Source organism: Mus caroli, chromosome 7 (assembly GCF_900094665.2).
Source record: "Mus caroli chromosome 7, CAROLI_EIJ_v1.1, whole genome shotgun sequence".
In the NCBI taxonomy this organism is placed as follows: domain Eukaryota; kingdom Metazoa; phylum Chordata; class Mammalia; order Rodentia; family Muridae; genus Mus; species Mus caroli.
This window is the reverse complement of record NC_034576.1, coordinates 134453916-134479086: the sequence shown is the minus strand read 5'-3', so window position 1 is coordinate 134479086 and position 25171 is coordinate 134453916. Positions and strand designations below refer to the sequence as shown.

General features: G+C 47.2%; 1 protein-coding gene across 4 annotated transcripts in view; it reads left to right on the top strand.

Moving 5' to 3' along the window:
- The window catches only part of Chst15 (carbohydrate sulfotransferase 15), an 83745-nt gene that overhangs the window by 29712 nt on the left and 28862 nt on the right, over positions 1 to 25171 (top strand). For 2 of the 4 annotated variants that reach the window (XM_029479407.1, XM_029479409.1), the window contains exons 2-4: positions 18140 to 19134; positions 19937 to 20276; positions 22371 to 22517. In XM_029479407.1, the coding sequence (XP_029335267.1) occupies positions 18589 to 19134; positions 19937 to 20276; positions 22371 to 22517 (1033 nt within the window). In that variant the 5' untranslated portion in view covers positions 18140 to 18588. Of the gene's footprint in view, positions 1 to 9612; positions 10614 to 16797; positions 16822 to 18139; positions 19135 to 19936; positions 20277 to 22370; positions 22518 to 25171 lie in introns of those variants that run through there. The other 2 variants (XM_021167476.2, XM_029479410.1) reach the window with 2 other exon arrangements.

Genomic DNA, 25171 nt, shown 5'->3' with positions numbered 1-25171 from the left:
CACTTCATAAAGAAAATGTTTCCAGATCTTTTATAACTTGTGAAATGAATGTTTTGGGGGCCAGTAAGGGAGGCCGTATTTGTTCATTCATGATCATATTTCTTTTTAAAAGAATGTCCCCTCAAGTGTTTGGATGTGAAAAAATCTCGGAAATACAGACAGCCAAGCCCTGCCTGGAGGTCATCAGCTGATTGTATTGCAGTGAGAGAGTAAAAATAATCCTAGCCTAAGAACATCAGGAAGGCGACTAGGATTGCTTTGTGACAGTTTCTTAAATGGGGCAGTTAGGATGATAAGAGGTGGGAGACATCATATTCTGGTGGTAAGGTAGAGGCAGCCAGCCATGGATTCAAGTCCCAGCCCTGCCAGGCTACACCAAAGGCTAAGGAACTCCAAAGACTGCCATCTCTGCTTCTCTTGTATCTTCAACTCTTCCCATGCTGGAGGAGACTCCTGGCCTCTGCCCTCTCTAGTAGTGAATCTATGGAACTCTGAGTCTGCCACCCCCCACCCCAGAACATATCCAAGTCACGTATCCTTTCTGAAGTGTAGACAGGAGAGAAGCAGCGAGGGAGCCACACACAGCAAGGCAGAGAGACAGGAGGAGCAAGGTAATTTTAGTTCTCTTCTGAATAGTGAATGTTTTTGAAACACTTCCAGATTTCCTTTATGGGAAAGGAATGAAGCCGCTGCAGGGAGGAGGGGCCGACTGACCCCTCCCCCACCTCTTTTGTCCTGAGCTCAGTACCTGGTTTTTATGGCATGTGGTGAAAAATGGCATGTTCTGAAGACACTGGGAAATCTGCCTGATGGTGGAGTAAGAGCGGAGAATGGGCGAAACGAAAGAAAATGGAGAAAGCAGAACTTCTGCACACAGATCAGAATCATATAATTTACCAAGGCATACCATTCTGTTGTTTTCTGAAGTGTGAAAGCTAATTTAGAAAGGGTAGAGAGGCCCGCTGGGGTGGGCAGGAGTGACAGGTCCCAGGGCCCTCACAGTCGTCCCCCCACATCTCTGCTCCTGCAGAGTGGGTGTGGGCACTGGAGTCCCTCAGACCTGTGGAGCCAGTGCCAGCCTCCCCCCCCCCCCCCCATCAGTGACCACATCCACCAGCAAGATACCAAGAAACACATTCCCAACAACAGACGCTAGTCTCAGAGAAGCAGAATTTTTAAATTCTATTTTATATATAAAAATCGAAACCTCTATCGGGAGCTTTTTTAGGTTTGGCCGTGTGGGGTTTAGTTGCATTCTGCCTATTTTCCATGTCCGTCTTAGATTTCCTTCTGTTGGGACACTTTTGTTAAGTGAACAGAGCCTCTCCCATCTCCCAATTCAGAGGTTGAGGCAGGTGCTGTTGGACACCCACAAAGACACCCAGGGGAAGGGGTTTGAGGAGCAAGAGCAGGGTCTGATGGGTGAGGGACTCAGGGCTTTGGTTCAGGTCTAGAGCGTGGGCAGCACTGATGGGCCAGGGGTTCGCTGGCATTGGGGAAACGTACTGACCAGAGGCTGATACACAGTGACAGGCAGGACTGCAGTGAGAGGCTCTGGGTACCAGCCTGGAGAGAGAGGAAGAGCAGGAAGCAGCTTTCCCTCAGTATCATATCATACAGCCACACAGTAGGTGAGTTGCTGCCTGACCTTGGGTGTGCACTGATCTGTAAGTGCCACAAAGCCCAGACCTTCAGCTCTGCTTGCCGGAATCACTCTGAGTCAGGCGCTCAGTCTGGTGCTGAGCCTCCACTGTGCGTTTGCAAGTGTGTGGGATAGTACCACTTCGTGGGCACTTGACAGGCATGGTTACTGCTGCTGTGAACTGACCGAAGGTCAGAACTGTTGGGCCGATCTGTTTATTTTCTGAGAGAGACCAGAGCAGCCCTTGATAGGAAATTAGTCAAAAGATTATATTTATTTATCTGTCTGTCTGCCTGTCTGTCTACCTATATTTTATTTTTTTCAGACTCTTGTTTTTAAGCCTAGGAGGAAGTCTGATCTTCTGAGAATAAGCCTTGACTTCACGGGGGTGTGGCAGGTCCTCCCTGGTCTCTGTGACTTTACTCTGTTCTGCAGTTAAGTCTGAGGTTACAGCTTTCTCGTATCACACATCATTTGCTTTGTGGGAGTCCGTGCCTGAGCCAAGATGTGCTGGTTAGTTTTTGAACTAGTGCTTTTTTTTTTTTTTTTTTTTTAAAAAAAAACTTGTTTACATAGAGCTAAGGGCACAGCTGCTCTTGGGGCCAGCTGGCTGGCTTCCACAGTGGCTTTGTTACAGCCTCCCATGTTCTCACCTGGCCTCATATAGCTGTGAGTGTCAGCTTCCCTCCAGGGGTGGTGGTGTCCTTCACACACTGGTCACAGACAGCCATGGTCCTAGTGTATCATAGCAGTACCTGGCAGACACCAGGACTCTTGCAGAACATACCCTTGTGCACATATTCACTGAAGGCCTTCCACCTTCAACTATGGAGATTTGCGGAGGAATTAAGGAAAAAACAAAACAAGACAACCCTGTGATCTAACAGGGTCTTTTACATCGCTAGAATAACAGAGAACCACGGCCCGGGATTCCCCTTCTGATATATGCATCATATCTGTGTTTAGGAACTTGGTTTGTCTATAAATAAATGCTTGGTTGACCTACTTTATAGAGACTGGGAAATCTCGCTTCTAGGTTTGAGTTGAGGTTCCAGAAACTAGGCCTATTGGAGTCTAAAAGGTGGATTTTCTCCTAGAGGCTCTTACTGGCCATAGGCAACCCTTTCTGCTAATGTTCTGGGGTTCCCATGTGGTCTCTGATGCACTGTGGGGTGAAGGGGTCCTCCATATGAGCTTGTTCGAATCCCCTGCTAGTCTGCTGCCTTAAGGATTCTGTCATCATCCAGGATAGGTTGGGGCTTCAGACACTGGACCAAAGTTCCTGTTGTTAGCTGAGATCTTTGCAGAAAGCGGAAAGGAATGACAGGATGGGGGTGGGTTGGTTATGGAAGGGCTTTTCAGGCTCTGGGTGTTAGTGGCATCAAGGAAACATTTCGCATAGATGTTAATCCCATTAATCCTCCAGCATTTCCTGCTGCAATTTTCTCTATACTGATGGGAAGCAAACAAGCCCAGAATTGTAAGAGACACACAGCCAGGAAGAGGTGGATTCCATGAGATGTGGGGCTGTGATAACGCTCCTTGGTTTGGGATTCTCATTTTTTTTTCTTTCCTCCAGATTTCTCTTTGTACCAGAGTGTCCCTGTCCATCTCACAGCCATTGCAGTCACATGGAGCCCCATCCAAGGGCATCTCTGTTCCAGGGTCACATAGGTGAATGCTCACAAAACAGTGCCTTCCAGAGCCATAGTGTCCCATGTGCTCCTTGGTCTCTGCCTTTGACTTGTATATGTTTATAAAGATCTACACCCACTGGGGAATTCTGTGGTCTGTCTTGGGTTTTCCATTATTGTGACAGGAGGCAAGAGACAGTGTCCTTCATGGGATGGCTCTCAAGTACATGATTTTCAGTCAACTGGGGATTTGGTTGGTGATGGTGATGGTCATGACGATGAATGATGATGTACAAGGACAACAGCCGAGCACCATGTTGTGGCTAGTGGGGGATGTTATTAATTCAAAGATACTTGGGTAATAGAGGGTTAAAGTGAAGCCTAGGTAACCCCCCCCCTTGTTCTTTGCATTCAATCTTTTAAATCTTGGCCATCTCTAGCCTCAGGCAGTCCCTCTGCCTCATCTCCAAGACTGGCAGAGCAAGGAGGATGGCACTCGAGGACAAGGAGGGAGGTTGTGGCTGAGGGTTTGACTTACCAGACCTTTGTTCCAGCCTGCTTCTCTCTGCCCCTCCTTTGTTACTTAGTGTTTATTATTTCTTTACTGCTATTGTAGTTGCAAGAGGAATACTTGATCTTTCCAAGTGAACTTCAAAGCCAGATGGGGCTGTGCAAGTGTGAGCCAATGTGCCCCAAGCTCCACCCACAGTCACTCTCGGAAACTGGTTGCTGAGGGATGTACTTGTCACTGTGCTCAATGGAAAGAGGGCCAGCTGGGGCTTCTGCTGTGTCTAGCTCTGCCTCCTGCTATGCTGTGATTCAGAGCAGGCTGTGGCCCGGGCTTCTGCTTCTCTTCCTTTTGTACTACAGAGCAGCCACACTCACCTGTAGCACTGTGAGTGGTCAGGAGCAGAAGAGGACCTTGGTGCCAGCGCCTACCCCGCTTCCCTCCGTGGTACTGCAAATGTGAATTAGCAGGACCTCTCATTTTGCCATGTACTTGCCTACATCTTAATTTTAAAATGATGTTAAAACTTTCTAAGCTTTCTAAACATGGTATCTTGGATCTTTCATGCAGGTCCCTGCACACACAACACACACACACACACACACACACACACACACCCGCCCCAGGTGCTCACCATCACACCCATGGCCACACTGAGGCAGATGCACAGGCCACTCTCTGGCCTCTTACCATGTCTGGTAAGGGCTGGTCTGTTTAGGGATGGGAAGTGCATGCTATGTCCAGCTTCACCTTGTAAAACCATCTAGAGGACACTGTCAGATAGGTTGCCTGCTCTTTCCATCAGAAAGGAATGCCACTGAAGTATCTCAGGAGGTTCTCCCCATTCAAGGGTTAAATCAGACTCTTATTTTGCTTATCTTTGAAAATAAAACAATATTTAAAAGTATTCCGATCAGGGAGGCCATCTGTTGGGGAGCGCACAGCTGCTTCCCTTTCCATTGTGCCGCCCTTAATTTATTCACTCTAGGCTTCTGCTGTACATTGCGAGATCATCATTCGCATTCTGTGAACTGGCAATGTGTGAGTTCTGTTCTGTGAGGGACCTGAAGGGCATCTGGGCAGGCCATCTCCTGCTACCCAGGATCTTCCCTCCTCTCTCCAGAGTCTGTCTCAGTGGGTAGGAAGGGTCTAGGGATACAAAGGTGGACAGAGCCACCCTGTCCCTTTGGCTCTCTCTCTCTCTCTCTCTTGCTCTCTAGCTCTCATTTCCTCCCACACATTCTCTCTATCCTCTCTCGAACACTCTCTTCTCTCACTCCCACTCATTTTCATTCTCTCTCTCCTACACATCACTCTCTCATGCACACAGTCTCTCTCTCTCTTACACACTCTTACACACTCTCTCCCTCTCTAACACATATACACACACTCTGTTACACACACACACACACACATACACACACACTTACACACACTCTCTCTCCCTCTCTAACACATATACACACGCTCTGTTACACACACACACACACACACACACACACTCTTACACTCTTTCTCCCTCTCTAACACACATATACACACTCTTTCTTACACACACACACTCCCTCTCTCTTACACACATTCTCTCTCCCTCTATGTTGTGACCTTTCACCTATATACCCAAATGAAGCTGCCACCAACAGAGACTGGCCAAGTAGGGTATCAGCTATTATCTGATTGGTCAGACTGGATTTGAGATTGCTTAGGCAAGGTAGCCAGGCTAGGCCATAACATATATACATACACTTTCTCTTACATAGGCACTCACTCCCTGGGCACATCTTCTTTCCTTCATTTCCCGGTTGTGTTAGGAAACTCGTTGGACAATGGCTGCAGTGCCACCGCTTAAGGACTTTGCACTCCAGCCACATGGGAGCCATGATATCAGAAAGCACGTCCCTTTCCCTGGCAGGTAAGGTTTGGGGCTGTGCCTGCAGGAAGCCTCACACACACACAAGAGGAAGAGTGCCTGGCTCTCAAACACCTGATGTCTTGATGATCTTGGGCCTGTTTGGAGACACAAAGCCTTTCATGTTGACCTGGAGAAGAAGAGGGTGAGGGTCTCAGTTTGTCTGCAGTCACATGGCTATTTCAATGTTGTGATCGGTGCCCAGTGCAGACTCTGGAGTCTTTAGATATCCGGCCCCCTCCCCTGGCCCATATCCTTTCCTGTCTCTGTAAATCACACCGAGCAGGAAGTATATGACATTAAATTCACAGTTGAGCCGCTTGTACAGTGGGGCTAATACTTGTCTTTAATATTATCAGGAAATTTAAACCCAACCATCCACATCAACCCTAGGCTGGTGTATGGACATAGTCAGTGTCCGCTCGGGTCACTCTGGTCACCAAGCCAAAAGTGCCTTGTCCTGGAGCATTCCTAGGAGTTTTCTTCTGTCACTAAGGTGGGGATATTTACTGAGCACCCACCCAGAGTGAGGTCCATGCTCTCCTGGCCTGAGCATCTCTGGCCCTGTGCTTGTGTGGAGCTCATGGCCTAGCCTGGCTACCTTGCCTAAGCAAGCTCAAATCCAGTCTGACCAATTAGATAATAGCTGATCCCCTACTCGGCCAGTCTCTGTTGGTGGCAGCTTCATTTGGGTATATAGGTGAAAGGTCACAAGCTTTACAGCCAAACAGATCCATGGTTGTCCAGTCACCTCCTGTATCGTTCCACTTAGGTGCAGCCTATAGGAACCAAGCTTCCTGTGTTCTGAGCCTGCCAACCAAAATAGCTCGAGGGAGCACTGGCTGGCCGTGTGACTCTGAGTGTGTGTATAACCCTTCTGTGCCTCAGTTTCCCACATGTACTTTGAGGCTCTGCATACTGACTGTGGAGGGTTAGTATTAAGGACAGTTGTATGTGGCCTTCCACACATGGCTGACACTGTACCAGTAATCCTTTCTCCCTTTCACTGTTTCTGGGGACACTGAAAACCCTGGGTCTACATGCTCCCCGGGAATTCATGCCTCAGTCACTATGTTCCCCAGAGCTATTTTGGTGGGCCAGCTCTGAAGCGTAGCTTGAAGCCTGTAGGTTTCACCTGAGTGGGATGGCAGATAGTTACTAGACAGACTTGAATGGAAGAGCCTGTGTCCCGGTGATTTGAATTACCACCAGAAATAACAAAACGAGTGTTCTAAAAGAGTTTCCCCTGTAGACATGCTGGGCTCAGAAAAAGAAAATCATCTGTTGTGTCACGCAGACCTTTGGAGTCTTTTGTGCACGTGGAAATCTCTGGGTGAGAACTGCAATGTGAACATGTTTGAAGCCCCTTGCCCACTATGCCTTTGTGGAGCAAACCTGAGTTATGTCACGGCTGTCGGTGAGCCAGGCATCTGGCTGGGTTTGTCTGGGTCAGAGCTGGAACAGATGGACAGCCCCACCCACCCACCTGTCCCTGCTGCCGGAGACTGTGGCTCTAGGCATCATTACTGTTGTTAGGGTGTCTCTGCCCCTAAGCCATGGTGTGTCTTTTACAGATTGCCTGGCACCAGGTGGGTGCTTTAGGACTGTTCCTGTCATGGGGCTGAACAGTTTTGGAATGACAAGATGATCATGTCTCTGGAAGTCCCTGGAGTCTTTGCTGTGGAGTTAGCGAGATGCTCCTGAGCTCTGGGCTGTATGGTCCTCATATTTGTGCCTCCCCAAATGCAGGCTTGAGTGTGGTGCAAGGGGCTGATACCATGTGATGGACAGATATGGTGGTGGAAGGGGGAAGGGTGGGCTTCTAGTGGGAGAAAACCCATGATGAATGAACCTTTAAGATTGACTGTTTGGCTTCTCTGGAGGCTGATAAAGCAAAGCCTGTGCCAGCTTTTAACAGTTGCTGAAAACTAGATGCTGAGCAGCTGCAAAAGACAGAAGGAAGCAATGATGGTAGGTTTTTGTTAAAGAGAAATTAATCTCAGATCCTACGTCTGAAAGTGTTAAAACCAAAAGGGGCAGTCCCCAGGCCATGGCTTCCGTATGATCATGCTAAGGCCCGGAAAGAGGCCACGGCTCCTAAGGGTGACCAGCCAGGGTTTGAGTCTGGTTTGAGAGATGTGGGAAGTTCTGCTCAGGCCGTTCCCTGCTCAGCAGATCTCTGCCATGCTGGTAGGGTATTTAGGCTGTCAGGTTTTGAAACAGCCTTTCAAGGAAGTGTCTACTCGGTGCTCAGCCTCGAGAGCATTGCTACAACATGGCTAACTAACATCATAGAACCGAGCCTGTTTACCTGCGCCTGCAAGAGTGACGAGGGACTTAACTTGTCTCCTGGACCTGCCTTCTCTGCAAGTGCATTTCTATGTTTCTGCGGTTTCAGGTATGTCAGTACACCCAGACTGCCTCTTCTTCCTCCTCCTTCAATCAGCACCTGGCACAGGCTTGTTTGGCTTTCCATGGCTCCTTCTCTGTGCAGGACACATGGCATCAGACCAGCCAGCATCCCCTATCAGCTTCAAATGCAAGTGGAAATTGAGATGGTATGAGACTCAGTGCCTCTGCTTCTAAGGGATTTGGAGAAAAAGGTTTGAAAGTGGTCCATGTCATCTCCTCCTCTTTGGTTGAGTGTCCCTCTCCTCCTTATGCAGAGCCCCTGGGAGACAGAAGCTGATCTTTAGGTTGAGTTTTAAAGGGGCCAGGAAATGAAGGAACCATGGGCCTGGATGAGCTGCTGGACCACTTGAGGCTAAGCCAGATGATTGTGGAGGTACATATGGTGAAGGGGGGGGTGCCAGGCCCCTGAGTCTCTTGTCTTATCTGTCTCTTATGAGCTGCACGTTCTTGGGAAGCAAAGAGCCATGCTGCACCTCTTCTCTATGGAAGGCAGGCCTGGATGAGCAGCTGCCTATAGGCTTGTCCTGCCTGGTTGATAATTCTAGAGAGCATGGGTTCACCTGGGCTTTGACTATGCCCACTGTCAGCTTCAAGATATGCCAGAGGCTTCCCACCATGAATTGGATCTTTAGAAGTTCCTAGGGTCCCCTGTGGGTTTCCCCCTGTCACAACTTTCTTCCTAGCTTCCTTCAGACACTTAGGGATAAGCATGCCACCTGTCTCTTTCTGGAATTCCTGTCCTCACCTTGGATGTAGGTGGGGAAAGTTGGACATCTAGACATAGGTTTATAGGTGAGTAGAATTCAGGTAGCACTGGGGCGAGGGCATGAGGCGCTGTCTAATGATGCAAAGACTGGGCTTTACTTATGGAAACTTGCTGTGTGCCACGTGGAGGTTATTTGTTTTCTGTCTATTACCTCTTCAAATTCATGCTGGAGGGCACCATTGATTTTCCTCCCACACTACTGGTGGGAATCTAAGTCTCGGGATGGCTCGGTTTATTGTGTGAGTTCATAGAGTTGGTAACATTTGAGCTGAATTAAAAGGTGGGTCTGCCTACTTTGAGGACCAGCTTAATGCTTTGACTTCACGGAAACCCTTTTTTCCTGTGTTCCACCTCTCTACTAAATTGAAGCTCTGGGTATCACGCTGGGGTACGAGAGAGAGGAGGGCTGTTTGCTATGGAGATTGGATCTTTGTGAGAATGTTGGTTTCACACAGGTACAGGTCATGAAAGGATAGCTTTTTCTATGGACTCTGTCTATGCTGTGATGCATATAAAAAGTCATTGTTACTAACAAAAACAATACTAATGATGAAATTATTATACAGCCAAGTAAATAATTTATAAAACCTCCCGTGGTATGCAAGGTATGGCGGCACATGCCATTGGTCCCAGGATGCCACACAGAGATCTCTGTAAATTCAAGGCCAGCCTGGCCTACATAGGGAGTTACAGGACAGCCAGGACCATATTGTGAGACCCTGTTGTATCCTTCCCATATCCATCCTTAAACAACTCAAAAATAGCTTCAGGAAGTCCCTGAAACTGAGCAGATCCAGTAGGCCCCTCCCTGCCAAAATGAAAGCAATTAAAGCTGAGAGTTGCCTCAGATGGAAGGGGATTGAACTCCAAGAATATTCTCAGACAAGACAAGCTGAGAAGAAGACCCTGAGAGCAGACCAGATGCTTGAAAGAAGCAGAAACCAGCCTAGCCACCTGCACAACATTTAGATCAACTGAGGCACCTGGAAAGGACACTCTCCTGCCTGTGTACAGTATGTTCCAGGCTTCCCAGCTTTTGTGATCTGTCACCCATGCTGAGGTGGGCCTTGGTGATGCAGCTGTCTTTGAGTCATTTCTGCTCCTGTAAGTAACCCCTCACCCATATTCTTATAAGCAACCCCAGTAAAACCCATTGGTCCACCAAGTTGAACTTTAGCCGTGTCTGTACTTTGGTCTGTCGTGGGCTCATTATCTGGGGTGAGTAGATGTTCATCTCCCCAGGAAAAGTCTTGTCACACAGCAGACCCTATCTCAAAAGAACAAAATAAAACTCCCGTGGTACATATGACACATACTTGGTGCCAGACAGGAAGCGCCTGCTGACCATGGTAAGGGGATACTTGCAGAGGAAGCACTGATAAGAGACTCCAGGCATCAGGAAAGATGAAATTTGGCAAGGAACCTATCAGGGTCAGATTACAGCACAGGCTTGCTAGGGGAAGAGGACACAGAGAGAAATGACAATAACCACACAGAGGCCTGTCCATCCCATTGGGGGGTGGGGTTCAGTTGTCCAGATAACTGGAACAAAACAGCCATGGCTATCATAAACACAAATTTGCTTGAGGAGAGTGCGGAGTGTTAGGGTGGCTGTGGCCTAACCTCAGAAGAACTCCCTTCTGGCTTCCATCATTGCTACAGCAGGGAATTCTCTGCTTCTGGTGCTAAGGGAGAGAGGCTTTCAGAATGAGGGACGGACTCCGTAAGTGACTGCATCTCTGGTGAGTTGCCTTGGCCTGTGTTGGCCCCTCATAAGCTTTTCATGCACTCTGTGAAGCTTGTTACACAGTTGTTAAAGCTGATATTTGTAGCTCCGATGGCTTCACTATTTGTAGCAGAGGATACTGGATAGCTTTTACTGTGTGGTGAATGACAAGAACAATGTCTCTGGAGGGATGGCTGGGTCAGCTGGGTTACAGCTCCTCCATGTTGGCCTCATCTTTCCTTCACATGTCTGTCATCCTTCTATCAACCCAGCCATGTTCTTCTAGTGATGACAGCAAAGATGGCTTGGGTTGAGTAGACACGCCCTGCCCCTTTTCACTGGGGCTTGAGACTAACAGGTGGTCTCTTCTACCTCATTCTGTTGGCCAAAGCAGGTCACCTGACTCAAACTGGAGGATGAAGAAATAGTCTTCTCCTTTATTGTAAAGTGCAAAGTGATTCCCATGACAAGAGTGAGACTATAGGGAGGAATAATGAATAAGACCCAGTAATGCAATCTATCCTAAATGGTATTTATGAATAATAATTAGCATTCGTAATACTGTATGCCAGCACTATGTGTATGAAATATTAACTAACATTTATTAAGTGTTTACAATAGATTACCCTGATAAGTAAGCTATATGTGTTAGCTCACTTGATGCCGATTGCACTGGTAGGCTATAGGTCCTTTGCTTATTCTCACTTCTTATTCAAGGAAACAGAGAGGAGATAGGTTTAATGTCCTGTCAAGGTCAAATCCAAGCAATTTGGCCACAACGTTCAGGCTCTTAACTCCCAAGCTGTGGGTGATCTGTGCTTGCCTGTGTGCCGTTTGAGAACATAAAGACCCAGATAAGTCACTTGTTTGAAGTCCCTTGGTAGATAGGAGCTTGGAATCCTGACCTGCCCCTGATCGCTATGTGCTTTCTACAAGCTAGAGGACACTGAATGTCTAGGTGAGGAGCGACTCAGTTCTGTTAATTGATTGGAAAGCCTCAGGTATAAGATTGACACTGGAACCTGGGAGATGGCTTAATTGGTCAAGCTCTTACAAAATAAGGCCCTGTGCCCACATTCCTAGCATCTACGTGGCGGATCCCTGGGGCTTGTGGGCCAGCCAGTCTAGCTAAATTGGTGAGCTCCAGGTATCACTGAGAGATGTTGTCTCAAAAAATAATGAGGAGACCTATTGATGATGACATTTGATGTGAGCCTCTTGCTTCTACATGAGCGTATGTGAGTATACATGCGCATCTGTACACACACACATGCGCATCTGTACACACACACACACACACACACACACACGCAGGCAGACTGATACTGTTTATTGCTTGTACAGAACTCTTGTTAGCTTTCTTCTTGGTCTTGGCAGTCTCTTTATGATACCTTTGAGCTGAGTCAAAAAATGCCTTCCTCTACTTACTGATTAATATTTCTTGACAAAAAGAGTATGTTCATATACATAGCCCAAGGAAAGATGTCAGCATTCAGACATACTAACCGGAAGAAGGCTTTGTGTTTTTAGTAAAGGTTAATTAAGACCCATCAAAAATTTTCCCCTTAAAACATAAAAGTGAAATCGTGTAATTAGCTATTTTCCCCTTTCCCCCCTGGAGGGCATACATGAATGTTTCAGCTAAATGAAGCTATTTATTGAAGTCCATCCAGATTTCTTTTGAAGTTTCATACATCTTTCTTCTGCTCTATCGGCTTCTAGCTACAATAATTTAATAAGTTTTTCCTAGGGTGAAATTGGATGCCCTTTATCGATCTTTCACTGAGGGGCATTCAATTACTTAATCTAAAGTGGTATTTCTGGGTCTCTCCATTACAATTTTGTTATAAATGGTTTGCTAATGATGCCTGGTGTACATAGGTTAATAGGGGGCATCCAAGCAAAGGCTGGGTAATTGAATGCTTTCTATTTGGGGACCAGTTATCTGATCTTCGCAGTGGCACTGGGTTCCCACAGTTTTGGTCTGCATCCACGGGGTACAGCATGGAGCCTTGGCTGGGAGGCGGCGGGGCTGTAATGTATCCCTGAGTCCCTTGGTTGACTACATGAATGAGCACCAGAGGTCCTGTCTAACCTGAGCCGACTGGCACCAAGCGCTGGCATTCCAGCCAGGTGAAGTACAGGTGGGATGCATTACCTGCTTCTGAGGGAAGAACACTTGAGTGTTAAGTTTCTGAGCGGCTGTCCCTGGGATCATCTGCACTGTGTGGGAAAAGCCAGTTACGGGGCATGATAGCGATCCATTCTCCTTCTAGTACAGCCACATGAATTGGATATTTTTCATTAGCCGTGTTATTTAATAGCTACATAGATTAGTCAGAGCCCTGGGAAAGAATATGTAGCATGCCTCGTTTTATGCACTTGGGCCAATATCACCCTTGACACCAGCTTTCAAGGCTGTATAGAATCTAATCTCTGCCTTAGCCTCGAGTGGTCGATACGGTCTCCAAACCAGCACAAGTCCCCAAGGATCTACCCACAGGTGGTTCTCAGTGGCTTTGATTTCCCACAGAGCCTCCCCCTCCCTTGGCTTCTTCATCTCCATGAAACTTTGTTTCTGTCATGTCCCCCAAACTCTGCTCAATAACAACTGTGAAGTCACACTCTGCTCACTGTGCCTGTAAGACAGGCTCCACCTGGAGAATAGGTCCCCAGGGCCACCTTCGCCTATGTCTGGACCTGGTTTTGCTTACCCTATCTCAGGAGGATAGGTTCTACTAGCATCTAGCCTTGGAGGCCAGGGACAGTGCTGACCTTGCATGTCCTACCATGCAGGGACAGCCTGTGCTGTGAGGAATTATCCAGCCAGGCCTTGTATTGTGGCACTGAGAGAACAGTGGTGTCTAATGGTTTCACTGTTTGGGACATTTGTCACCCGAGGTTATCTGTGTGCTTGTGACAGATTGATGATACTCCTGCAGTGCTCCTGGCCAAGGTGGAATAAAAGCCAGCTCAGGTGGAAGAGTCCTCTGTCATGGGCCTCTCTGCTCCTTTCTTGTCCGTTCTAAGGACTGGCTTCTCCAGGGGCACTGAAGATCAACAGTCTGCACTTAGGGGGCACATTTGACTTCATTACCTGGTGACTGGATGGGTCTTAATCAACTTTATTGAGATGTACTTCACATATGATAGAGTGCCTGTATGGTTTTGGGGATGGGAAAGACAGTTTATATCTATTTTTGTTTGTTTTTAAAAAGAAGATTCTGTTCCCTTCCTCCAAAAGTATCATCAGTACAAAAGCACTTCAACTTCTTGATACTAGCCTGGAATCTTGCCATTCAAGGTCAACACCAAACGCCTGGAGTCTGAGGTCCCGTTCCCAAGAGATTGCTCCATTTTAGATCCCCAGCAGAAGGATTTTCAGCACCCACACTGTGATTGAACTGGCTGCAGAGGCAAAGGTTCCCATGGTTTCCTAAGTGGTTTTGGGAAGCTCCCAGAGGAATAAATCTCGATCCAGAAGGTCCCTAGCAGCAGCATATAACAAGAGTTTGATCAGGACTGGTCAGCAGTCAGGCATAGGGAGGAATATCCATGATTCTCCTGGCTTCACCCAGCTCTGTGTGCTTATCAGCCCTGAAGCCCTCAGATCCCAGTGATTTTGAGTTTGGGCAGAGATCTCACAACATAGAGATGGCTTATATCATCTATCATCAGAGGTTTGGTCTCCAGCTCTTCTTCATCATACCTGGGAGTTTAAGCTTTCACCAAGCCTTGGTCTTTATTGAAAGGCCTCCATCTTGAAGCTCCTGATGGCTCCTGGCTCCACTAAGGGTGACGTCGTTAAAGAACCTCAGCTGTGGTTGAAAGGGGCAGCTCCTAACACCCAAGAAAGATGCCAAGTGGTGTGCTTGGGGGATGAAGCTGAATGCCAGCTGTACATGTCGGTGCACACATACCTACATGCAACATTTTATGTTGACTCCTGGTCCCCACCCTAGGATGTGCTCAGCACATAGTCAACCTTCTGAAAGTATGTGCTGAACAAGTGAGTGAGTGAATGAATGAATGAATGAATGAATGAAATGAAATGAGAACACACTGCATTAGAGTGTTTTTGGAGTGTTTTCTTTAATGAGTAAAAAAACCCATTTTGGAGTGGTTTGCCTAACTGGAGGTACAACTTCTAGATAGAGGAACACTAGGCATGTTTGAGCCTGTTTCCCATCCCATCCACCCCCATTAAGATTGTCAGCCTCCTCCAGTCCTGGGGTTTATTTACTTAGCTTAAAATAAGATAGCTTAGCTCTTGGTTAGGAATGTTCTGCCCATTATGTTGGGTTCAGAGGTTGTACATTCTTGTTCTGTGGCTTCAAAGTCCTTGTTTGTTTTCCCCTTTCATTCTTAAGAAAACAAAAACAAAAACAACTAATGGTAAGACAGAAGAGTGTGAACACTCTCCCACTGAGGCCCTGCTTGGAGCCTCAATTTAACCCTTTAAGCCTTGGCCTTGTCTTTGAAAAGTGGATTAAAAAAATGTTTTCTTGGCTCCCGGGATGGAGTTTTCCAAGGGGGAAGTGGTGGTGGATCTTGCCCTTTTGTTTCTTTAATTTGGAAGAATTGTTTGTACCCAGCAGTGGGTCAGGGGTGATGGAGCAAGCTGGAAGCAGAAGTTCCTGGCTTGCCCACCAGCTGTCCTAAGGGAGGAGAGGGACCCAGCTTGGTCCCAGGAGTCTCCTCCCATGCTCCTCAAGTCTGCTTCTCCTGCTGTCCCAGGCTCTGTCTGACTCTTAGCTCCTCAGACCAGTACCTCTCAATCTGGCCTCCTGGGTTTAGTGATAATTCCTTGAACAACTCTGTAAAGAGTGTGTGCATGTGTGTGTGCTTGTGCATGTTTGTGCATGTGTGTGTGTGTGTGTGTGTGTGTGTGTGTGAGAGAGAGAGAGAGAGAGAGAGAGAGAGAGAGAGAGAGAGAGAGAGAGAGAGAGAGAGAGAGAGAGAGAGAGAGAGAGAGAGTGTCCTGGTCTCTCACCTTCTTTGAGGCAGAGTGTCTCTTGTTCACTGCTGCATATACTAGGTTAACTAGCCCTGCAAACGTACTGAGTCCTCTCCCCAGTCCTGTACAATGCAACTTTTGTTTATTATATTCCTGGCTGTGGATTTGCAAGGTTTGTTCTCTCTGAGAACAATTCACAAAGTGCCACTGTAATGAACTGTATCGAATTTATCCAGTGCACCTTGCCTCTAACTATTTAAGTACAAATGCTGTCAGTGTGCGTAATACTCTGCGGGTGGGAGAAATGCCACTTGACTCATTCTTTGCCAATGTATTTCAAGAAAACATGGGCTTTGGGTCCAAGTGACATGAAAGTTTCTGCTGTAGGGTTGTGACTTTAATCTCTGGCCAATATATAGAGTGTGTAATGAAGGCTTAGTTAATGCTGCTTCTCTGGGGACAGAGGGTTATTTGAAGTGTGTATGAGTACAGTGGGATGTGAGTCTGCCACCCTTGAGTGATTGTCAACCTAAGGAAAAAGAATGTGGCTTAGGGTCTCCCATGTGGAATTGCATATCAACACTTTTAGAACTCGCCGGCAATGAAAGATTGTAATGTGGCCAGTGATGATATCCGTGTTATGTACATTTCCTGGGTCACTAAACACATGTCAGGCCTATGCAAACTCTTTACACACGTGAGTTCTGTGCCTTAAAAAAAAGTCACAAGGAAGTACTGTTATTATTCTAGTTTTACTGGTCCTTGAGGAAATGAGAACTCAGAGAGGTTGACGAGCTTAAGGTCACACAGCCCGTGGGTGTGCGTGTGTGGCAGCTAGAAACCACGTCAAGCTCTTTCATCAGTTCATCCATCCCCCTTTAATGACATCTCCAAAGAAATGTCATTTGGGAAAAAATACATTTTAGAGCCATGGCATTATGTTAATGGATTTTTAAGAATCGTGTCTTTCCAGGGATGAGGAAAGTGAGAAATGACTTCAGGGTCTGAGGTGTCCCGTGGCTCGGGGGAAAACTGTACATTGGCTTTAATTGCTTAATAACTTAAAGGCAGTTTTTTTTTTAATGTAATACACTTGACTGAGAAGAGGATCATTTCATTGTTGCTAAATTTTCATTAACTTTTGCTTCCTAAGCTGTAGCTGAGGGACGGCAGAAGCTGTGAAGAGACAGCCTGGATCCCTGGGCTTCCCTTCCGCTTCCATCTCTGTCCTTACCGCTCTTCAGACTTATCACAGAGTTAAAACATGGTACTTTGATTCATCCCTCAAACTCGAAGTCATTGATGGTCTTGATTCCCTTTGTTTTCTCCTTCCTTCCTTCTTTCCTTCCTTCCTTCCTTCCTTCCTTCCTTCCTTCCTTCCTTCCTTCCTTCCTTCCTTCCTTCCTTCCTTCCTTCCTTCCTTCCTTCCTTCCTTCCTTCCTTCCTTCCTTCCTTCCTTCCTTCCTTCAACTTGACAAAAGCTAAAGTTATATGGGAAGAAAACCCTCAATTGAGGAAACTCCTCCATCAGGTTGGCCTGTAGGCATGTCTCTAGATCACTTTCTGACAAGGCTCAGCTGCAGGTTATACCGGCCCTCAGCTGTTGGCCTTGGGTTATGTAAGCAAGCAGGCTGAGCAAGCCATGAGGAACAAGCTGGTAAGCAGTGTTTCTCCATGGTCTCTGCTTCTGTCCTTGCCTCCAGGTTCCTGATTTGAGTTCCTGCCCTGACTTCTTTCAGTGAGGGACTGTGATGTGGAAGTATAAGATGAAATAATCCTTGCCTCCCCAAGTTGCATTTGGTCACGGTGTTTTGTCATAGCAGCAGAACCTAATTAAGATAGTGAGTGTGCATGAATCTGACTGTAGTTACACAGTCTTGAGATTCTGGGATGCCATCGCTCAGATATGTGAAAGCAGAGGCCCTGGAGGGTACATGGGTATAAAGGCTGGTGGTGGTGGGGGTCACATTTGGTGACAGAGCATGAACCCCAAACCAAGTACAACCCCCCCAAACACCTCCATTTATCTTATATGATCTGTAACTTGCTTATGAACAAGTAAGTGTGGCCGAAATGGAGAGGTGGAAGAAGGAGATAACGCATGCTCTTTTCTGGGAAGCAACTTATATGCTATCATAATGTCTTAGTCAGGGTTTCTATTCCTGTACAAACATCATAACAAAGAAGCAAGTTGGGGAGGAAAGGGTTTATTCGGCTTACACTTCCATGTTGCTGTTCATCACCAAGGAAGTCAGGACTGGAACTCAAGCAGGTCAGGAAGCAGGAGCTGATGCAGAGGCCATGGAGGGATGTTACTTACTGGCTTGCTTCCCCTGCCTTGCTCAGCTTGCTTTCTTATAGAACCCAAGACTCCCAGCCCAGGGATGGTCCCACCCACAAGGGGACCTCCCCGCTTTGATCACTAATTGAGAAAATGTCTTACAGTTGGATCTCATGGAGGCATTTCCTCAACTGAAGCTCCTTTCTCTGTGATAACTCCAACTTGTGTCAAGTTGACACACAAAGCCAGCCAGGACACGTAATTACCACATATTGTCACAAAACTTGTCTTTCTTTATGTTTAGGTCACCTAGCATTAGTACGAATCTGCTCCTCAAGAAGAGAACATATTCTGGAGGCATGTCAGTTTACCTGTCAGCAACGCACCCATAATGTCTTCTCACCTCCAGTGTGGCTCCATGCTCTCTACTGATGCTACTCCAACTTTCTTTGGTGCCATGGGAAAAACCTGAAGCACGAGCAGAGTCACCTCCAAATCTGTGGTCACTTCCTTGTTGCATGGCTGGTGCAGAACAGACTATTGGAATTTGCTCCTGTGTGTTGCCCTTCGTACCTGAACCAAAGAATGTGCCTCATTGTCTAGTGCATTGCTGTCTGCTCTCTTCCTCGTTCATTTCTGTTGCTTGTGCCTTCCTACTGTCGTCTGTCATCACAGGACACCCTTGAAGTTTCTCAGTGGACTCCTCGAGGGCTGGCTCATGGCTCTCTAAGCCAGCTGTCCAAGGACTCTACCATGAGGCATTGCATTAATTGCTGCGTCCAGCTGTTCCCCGAAGACACACACCAACAGCAAGTTGCCTGCCAAGGAGGCCCCCATCACAGTCATCAGGCGTGCCCCACTTGCAAAGGAGAAAACAAAATTCTGTTTCGTGTGGACAGTAAGCAGATGAACTTGCTTGCTGTTCTCGAAGTGAGGACTGAGGGCAATGAAAACTGGGGTGGGTTTTTGCGCTTCAGGAAGGGGAAGCGATGTAGCCTGGTCTTTGGATTGATAATAATGACCTTGGTGATGGCTTCTTACATCCTTTCCGGGGCTCATCAGGAACTTCTGATTCCCTCCCCTTTCCATTATGGGGGCTTTCCCAGCAACCCCAGCGTGATGGATGGTGAGAACCCCAGTGATGTGAAAGAGCATCACTACCAGCCTTCTGTAAATAACATCTCCTATGTAAAGGACTATCCGAGCATTAAACTGATTATTGACAGCATCGCTGCCAGGATTGAGTTCACAACCAGGCAGCTCCCGGACTTACAAGATCTCAAGAGACAAGAGTTGCATGTGAGTAGCTTTCTGTCAGTCTTGATGATTGACTTTTACAGAATGGATGCTTCCTTCCCTACCACCATCTTTGGGAACACGGGAGGAACATGACAGGCGTTTCCTGGATGTCTTTACTGCAAGGAATACTTGGCAGCCTCTGGAATGAGAATGCATGGTGTGCTTGTGCTGTGGAAAAGCCAAGGAGGGGATTTGCTGTCCCAAATGGCTTTAGAGATGTTTAAAGATGATCCCTTCTCATCACTGCACACGGGGCCTTCCTGTCTGGAATGGAGCTATGATGGTTCAAGTTGCTTTTGTAGATCACCGGCACTTAGTATTTTTTTTTTAAAAATTTATTTTTAGTCGTATGTATGTATGTGTGTGTGTGTATATGTATGTATGTGTGTATGCATGCCTGTATAGGGGTATGTGCATGTGAGGGCAGTTGCTCTTGGAAGCCAGAGTAGAAGCCTCATCCCCTGGAGCTGGAGTTCCAAGTGGTTATGAGCTGCAGGGAGCACATCTGATCTTGTGGAAGAGCAGTACATACTCTCTAAACTATCGATCTACCTCTCCAGCCCCTTCATTTAGATTGTGTTGGTGTTGGTGTTGTTGTTGTTTGAGACATAGTCTCTCTATGTAGCCTAGACTGTCCTAGAACTCACTCTGTAGACCATGCTGACCTTGAACTCACAAAGACCCACATGTCTCTGCTTCCCAAGTGCAGGGATAACATGTGTAGGTCACTACTCCTAGTTTAGAATATTTCTGCTAATTGTTTTCTTTTATTGTGCCTGTCTCCTTTGTTCTTCGATTGCAGATGTTTTCTGTAATCCCCAGTAAATTCCTTCCGACTAGCAAGAGCCCTTGTTGGTATGAGGAGTTCTCGGGCAGGAACACCACTGACCCCTACCTGACCAATTCCTACGTGCTCTACTCCAAGAGGTTCCGCTCTACCTTTGACGCTCTGCGCAAGGTTTTCTGGGGCCACCTGTCTCACGTGCAGGGCAAGCACTTCCGCCTTCGCTGCCTGCCCCACTTCTACATCATTGGGCAGCCCAAGTGTGGAACCACTGACCTGTATGACCGCCTCCGGCTGCATCCAGAAGTGAAATTCTCAGCCATCAAGGAGCCCCACTGGTGGACCCGGAAGCGCTTTGGTGAGTGTTGGCTCTCGTGTTTTTCTCAGTCATTCTGTGGATGCATGTGTGGCTGGTGAGGGCACGGTGGCATGAGATTCTGTGGAGGAAGGCGTGTAAGGTTGAAGAGAAGATATATTGAGATTCAGAGGCATGGCACCTGTCGTTAGACAGTTGTATTATTAATCTGTTTTGTAATATAACGACAAAACGCCAGTGTTTATTTGGTTCATGATTCTAGAGGCTAAAGGTTCCAAAAAGTCTGTTGTTGATGTCCTGGTGAGAGGCTGTTGGCTATGTCACAAGATGGCAGAGTAAGGAAACGGTGACTAGCCACATGCAGCAGAGGCCAAGTTCATGGTGGGGCCTGGCTTTATAATAACCCACGTTCACGGGATCCAAGTCACTGCAGAAGAACAACACTAAACTCTTTCCAGACAGAGCTCCCATCCTGTAATCACTTTCCATTGTGCCCTGCTTTTTAAAGGCTCCCATGACCCTCAGCATCCCACCCTGTGTACCAGCCTTGCCAAGCTTCTAGCATGTGAGCCTCTGGGGAATGCCCTCAAACCAAAGCAGCACTTCTCGGGCAAAGACCTACTCATTGAGCACTGGTTGTATGCAGCTGTGTGGAGGGCAAGGGGCAGGTGCAGAATGGAAACTTCTGGTGGAGGTGTGTGTGTGAGTGTGTGTGGCTGAGAGTTACATCTCTAGCTCTTTTAGTTGTCCCGAAGAACTTTAACACACAACTTTAGCAGAGAGCAATATATGTCAGGGACCGGGGGTGGCTGGCACCCAGCCCTGGGCTGCTTTACTGAAGCCAGCACACCTGGAAGAGACACAGCTTCAGGCCTTGGCTGTATGACCTGCCCTGACTACCTCATGTGTTTGCAATGCAGAGGGGATGTGTTCACCCCTGGTCAACAAGGTTCACTGTGGGCCCACCCTGCCCTGCCCCTCCTTGTAGGTTGGTTTCTGTTCCACCCAGTCCTGGGCACCCTGTGGCCCTCGGTCACTGTTTCCTGTCCGTAACCTTTTCTTTCTGCCAGGAGACATTTGGTCACTGAAGCTAATGGGTGATACATGGCCTGTTGTCTGCCAAAGTCTGGGCGGGCTGTGAAGGCAGTTTCCACATAAAAGGACTCAGGTCACTAGAAGAGAATCTTAGACATTTTCTTTAGACTAACTGTTCCTGACAAATGTTCAATATCATCCTTTTGTTCTTCATTTCTGGAGCGGCTACATGGGTGTGTTGAAGCAGGCAGGCTACAGTAGCCACCAAGTAACCAAGGTCTAATGCATTTGATGCATGTAACACATGCTTCCCCCACTATGGCCAGTGTCTCTCCTAAAGAGAAACAGCTTTTTCCTGGCAGGAAGGAGGGAAGGACAGGGCATGCCTCTACGGCTAATGCTCAACGTCACCTTGGATCTCTTGTTATTTTGGCCAGAACCGTCCTCATTCTATTTTGCAGTAACTTTGGTAGCTGTGGTGCTGGGCAGTGTATGTTTTGAAATGTTTATGAGTTATTTTAAGTCAGGGAGCAAATCTCAGATGTGTGTGGCATGTGGCAGAGTCTGTGTCCATGGAGGGAACCAATGAGACCGTCAGTTCACCATGGCTGCTTGATTGGAGTACATCCCTATAGAGCACCCATTGGGCACTGAAGAAAGAGGCACTACAGAGGTGACAGGATGCTGATTTCTTGCTGCCTTCCATTTGTCCTCCATATTTGGCACACCACCAGATCCTAGGTGCCACCATTGTTTTACTCTCTTGGTAAAAATATTAAGCAGTTCTCAACTTTAGCCCTCCACTTATCCCTTTTCTACCTCTTGAGTAGGTGTGGCATCTTTTAAGTGGCCCCTGCCCAGTGGCAGTGGTAGTTGGTGTCTTTTTCCCTGTGAGGCATGTACACGTTGAAGCAGCCAGGCATTGACAGAGCTCTCCATCCCACAGCTGTGTGCCTCCCCAGGAGCTTCCCTGCATCAAGCCTTTCGATGCTAACATCGGGTCCCCTTGACCTTTCTGTCCTTCTCCGGACTTGCCTTAGGAGGCCACCACACTATCAAGGGCAACACTGTCTGCAGTAACTCACTTCTTGGTTCCTGCAGGAATTGTCCGCCTGAGGGATGGACTACGAGACCGCTATCCTGTGGAAGATTACCTGGACCTCTTTGACTTGGCTGCACACCAGATCCATCAAGGACTGCAGGCTGCCTCTGCAGAGCAGCCCAGCAAGATGAATAAGATCATTATTGGTAGGTATGGCTTCTGGGTACCTTCAGGGGAGCTGGCAGAAGCAGACTCTTTAGGGTCCTGGTCCATGTCCTGGGGCCAGCTCTGCTTCATCTACAGAGTATTTGCAGGTGAGTCCCTTCCCGCTGTGGCTATCACTGTTAGCACCAGGTAAACCAGTCACGGCATTTATACCGTTACCATAAAGCAGAAACATTTAATGAGCTTGCTTACTCCATGCAAACTCAAGGATGGCTGAAATGGCTTTTTAAAAGAGCTGCCATTTCTTTGTTTTTCCTTAAATTAGGCAGGTGTGCATTCATTCCTGTCACGATACCCCGACTGGAGTTAGCGTCCTCATGAGTCACTGATTGGATGCCAGGGCAGCTGAAAGGAGAGCTCTGAACCCCCTGGGATGAATCTCTGGGTAACCCGAGTGCCTTTGAACATTCAAAATGAAGTTGTTTGAGCAGTATGCGCTCAGGACATGGAGACAGGAGAATCTTGAGTTTGAGGCTTATTGGGCTTATTACCAAGACCCTGCCTCAACAAAACAAAACCAAGCAAAGCCGAACAAATGAAGCAAACGTGAAAAAGTAAGCCAGGTGGTGGTAGCAGCTTGTGTGCCTTTAATCCCAGCACTTGGGAGGCAGAGACAGATCTCTTGAGTTTTAGGCTAGCCTGGTCTACAGAGTGAGTTTCAGGACAGCCAGGGCTATACAAACACACACACACACACACACACCCCTATCTCAAAAGAATTAGTTGTTTATACTTAGATATACACATTTTGATACACACATGATGAATGATTATTGCAGCTAACCAAATTAGCATATTTGTTTCTTCACGGCACCCTCCCAAATCCTTTGCATTTTTTTAAAACGGTGAGCATACCCGAGGCCCCCCCCTCAGTAGATGCAGCACACAGTGGGGCATTGCCATCTCCAGGCCTGACTGGGCTTTGGATGTTACACTCATTTCACCCGCAAGAACACTTCATCAGCCTCGGCTCGGGTTGAGGCGTTTATCTCCAACGCCTTCTGAAAAGGAGAAATTGAATCATACATTTCACTTAAATTCGCTCCCCGAGGCAATGATCTATTTTGTGTTCCTGGATCCATTACATTTTGATTCTCTAAATCCAATGAATCTCTTCGTGAGTAGGATGGATTGTGACCAGCCGCTTGGCTGAGGACCCTGTACATGACTCTGAGGAGACTCTGGCTCCTGCTAAAGCCCAGAGTGATCAGTGAATCAATTTTTAAAAAAAATTCATAAGTAAAATCTCTGGGACCCACTGGGAATGTAGTCTACCTACCCTCACACCTACAGTATGAATTGACTATTAGTTTTTGTTGTTGTTGTTGTTTTTTTAGTTCCAAACTCAGGGGTGCAAATACTCCATTTAATAAGTCTAATTAATATTTTTCTGAGACTCCCATTCCATATGCCTCTGGGGAAATCTCAGGATCTATGAAAGAACTAAAAATATTCCCCACAAAACCAAGAAACAGACTTAGAAAATGAATGAGAGAGGAAAGCCTTCGTTTGGGTTTCTAATTATAGTTACTGCTATATTTCAAAAAGAACAAGAAATAAAAATGCCACACTGATATTCACTCCAAGCCAGGCATGGTGCTGTGTCTTATGAGAGCCTCTTGGTGTGACAGGCAGTGTGGAGAAGCAGATGACAAGTTGGCATCTGGCTCTGCTTGTGTCACCAGCCAGCTCTGTGCCACGTGATTACTTAGGCCTTCCTTTTGCATCTGGTCTACAGGTCTGTAAAATGGGATGATTGGAACAGGTCAGGACCCTGCATCTCCCAGCCCTGGGATGTGACTCAGCCCTTTTCAGATCTGCTTCCCAATGAAGGCCTTGGCAGAGGTCAAAGGGTCACAGCACCGTGGGGGATGCTCCATTGGTCAGAGGAGGTCCATCCTCCAGCATCTGCTGATAGGAGAAATACTCAGGGGCCCAGGACTGAAGCAGTCAGGTTCTGTGGGACTGTGAATGCTGAAAGGCCCTTCTCAGCCTTCAAGGTTTCTTGTTTCTTTCCACTCACTTGGTAGCTAATGGCTTCTGGAATTTCTGATTTCCTCTTAGAGGAGGCAGTCTATGCCTGTCTTGTTTCCCTCATCCGTCCTCGGTGCCAAGACAGCATGGGGCAGGGATTAGACATCAAACGAATGAAGGCTGAGATGAGGAGAAGATGGAGCAATCCTGCGTGGGTCTAGAAGCAGCTCCCTTTTGAGTTCTGACAGAATTTGTGGCAATTTTTTTTTCAGACACTCCACTTGCAGTTCATATAGCCTACTTCACCTGGAGCAGGTTTGACAAGGGATGTCTGACTGACTTGTCTTTCCTCTCTTTGTTATGTTAAAAAAAAACCCTAAGAAAGGAGAGAGGGCTGGGATGCAAGTGTTCACTGATCGGAAACCAAGCAGAAGATACAGGGCCCACTGTCTTCACACATGACTGTTATGTGCATATCACCAACTAGGGAGGCTCATTTAGCTCAGACTGTGCCTGATTGAGTGGCACTGAGATGTTGTACATGGTCTGTCCAGAAATCAAGTGTAGAGTTGACTGGATTGTTCATCCTGAAGGGCTGTGCTGGGGTAGTGGTAGCATGGAAGGTGGCCTCTGCCTAGGTCCTTGGAGTTCCTTTCCTTCT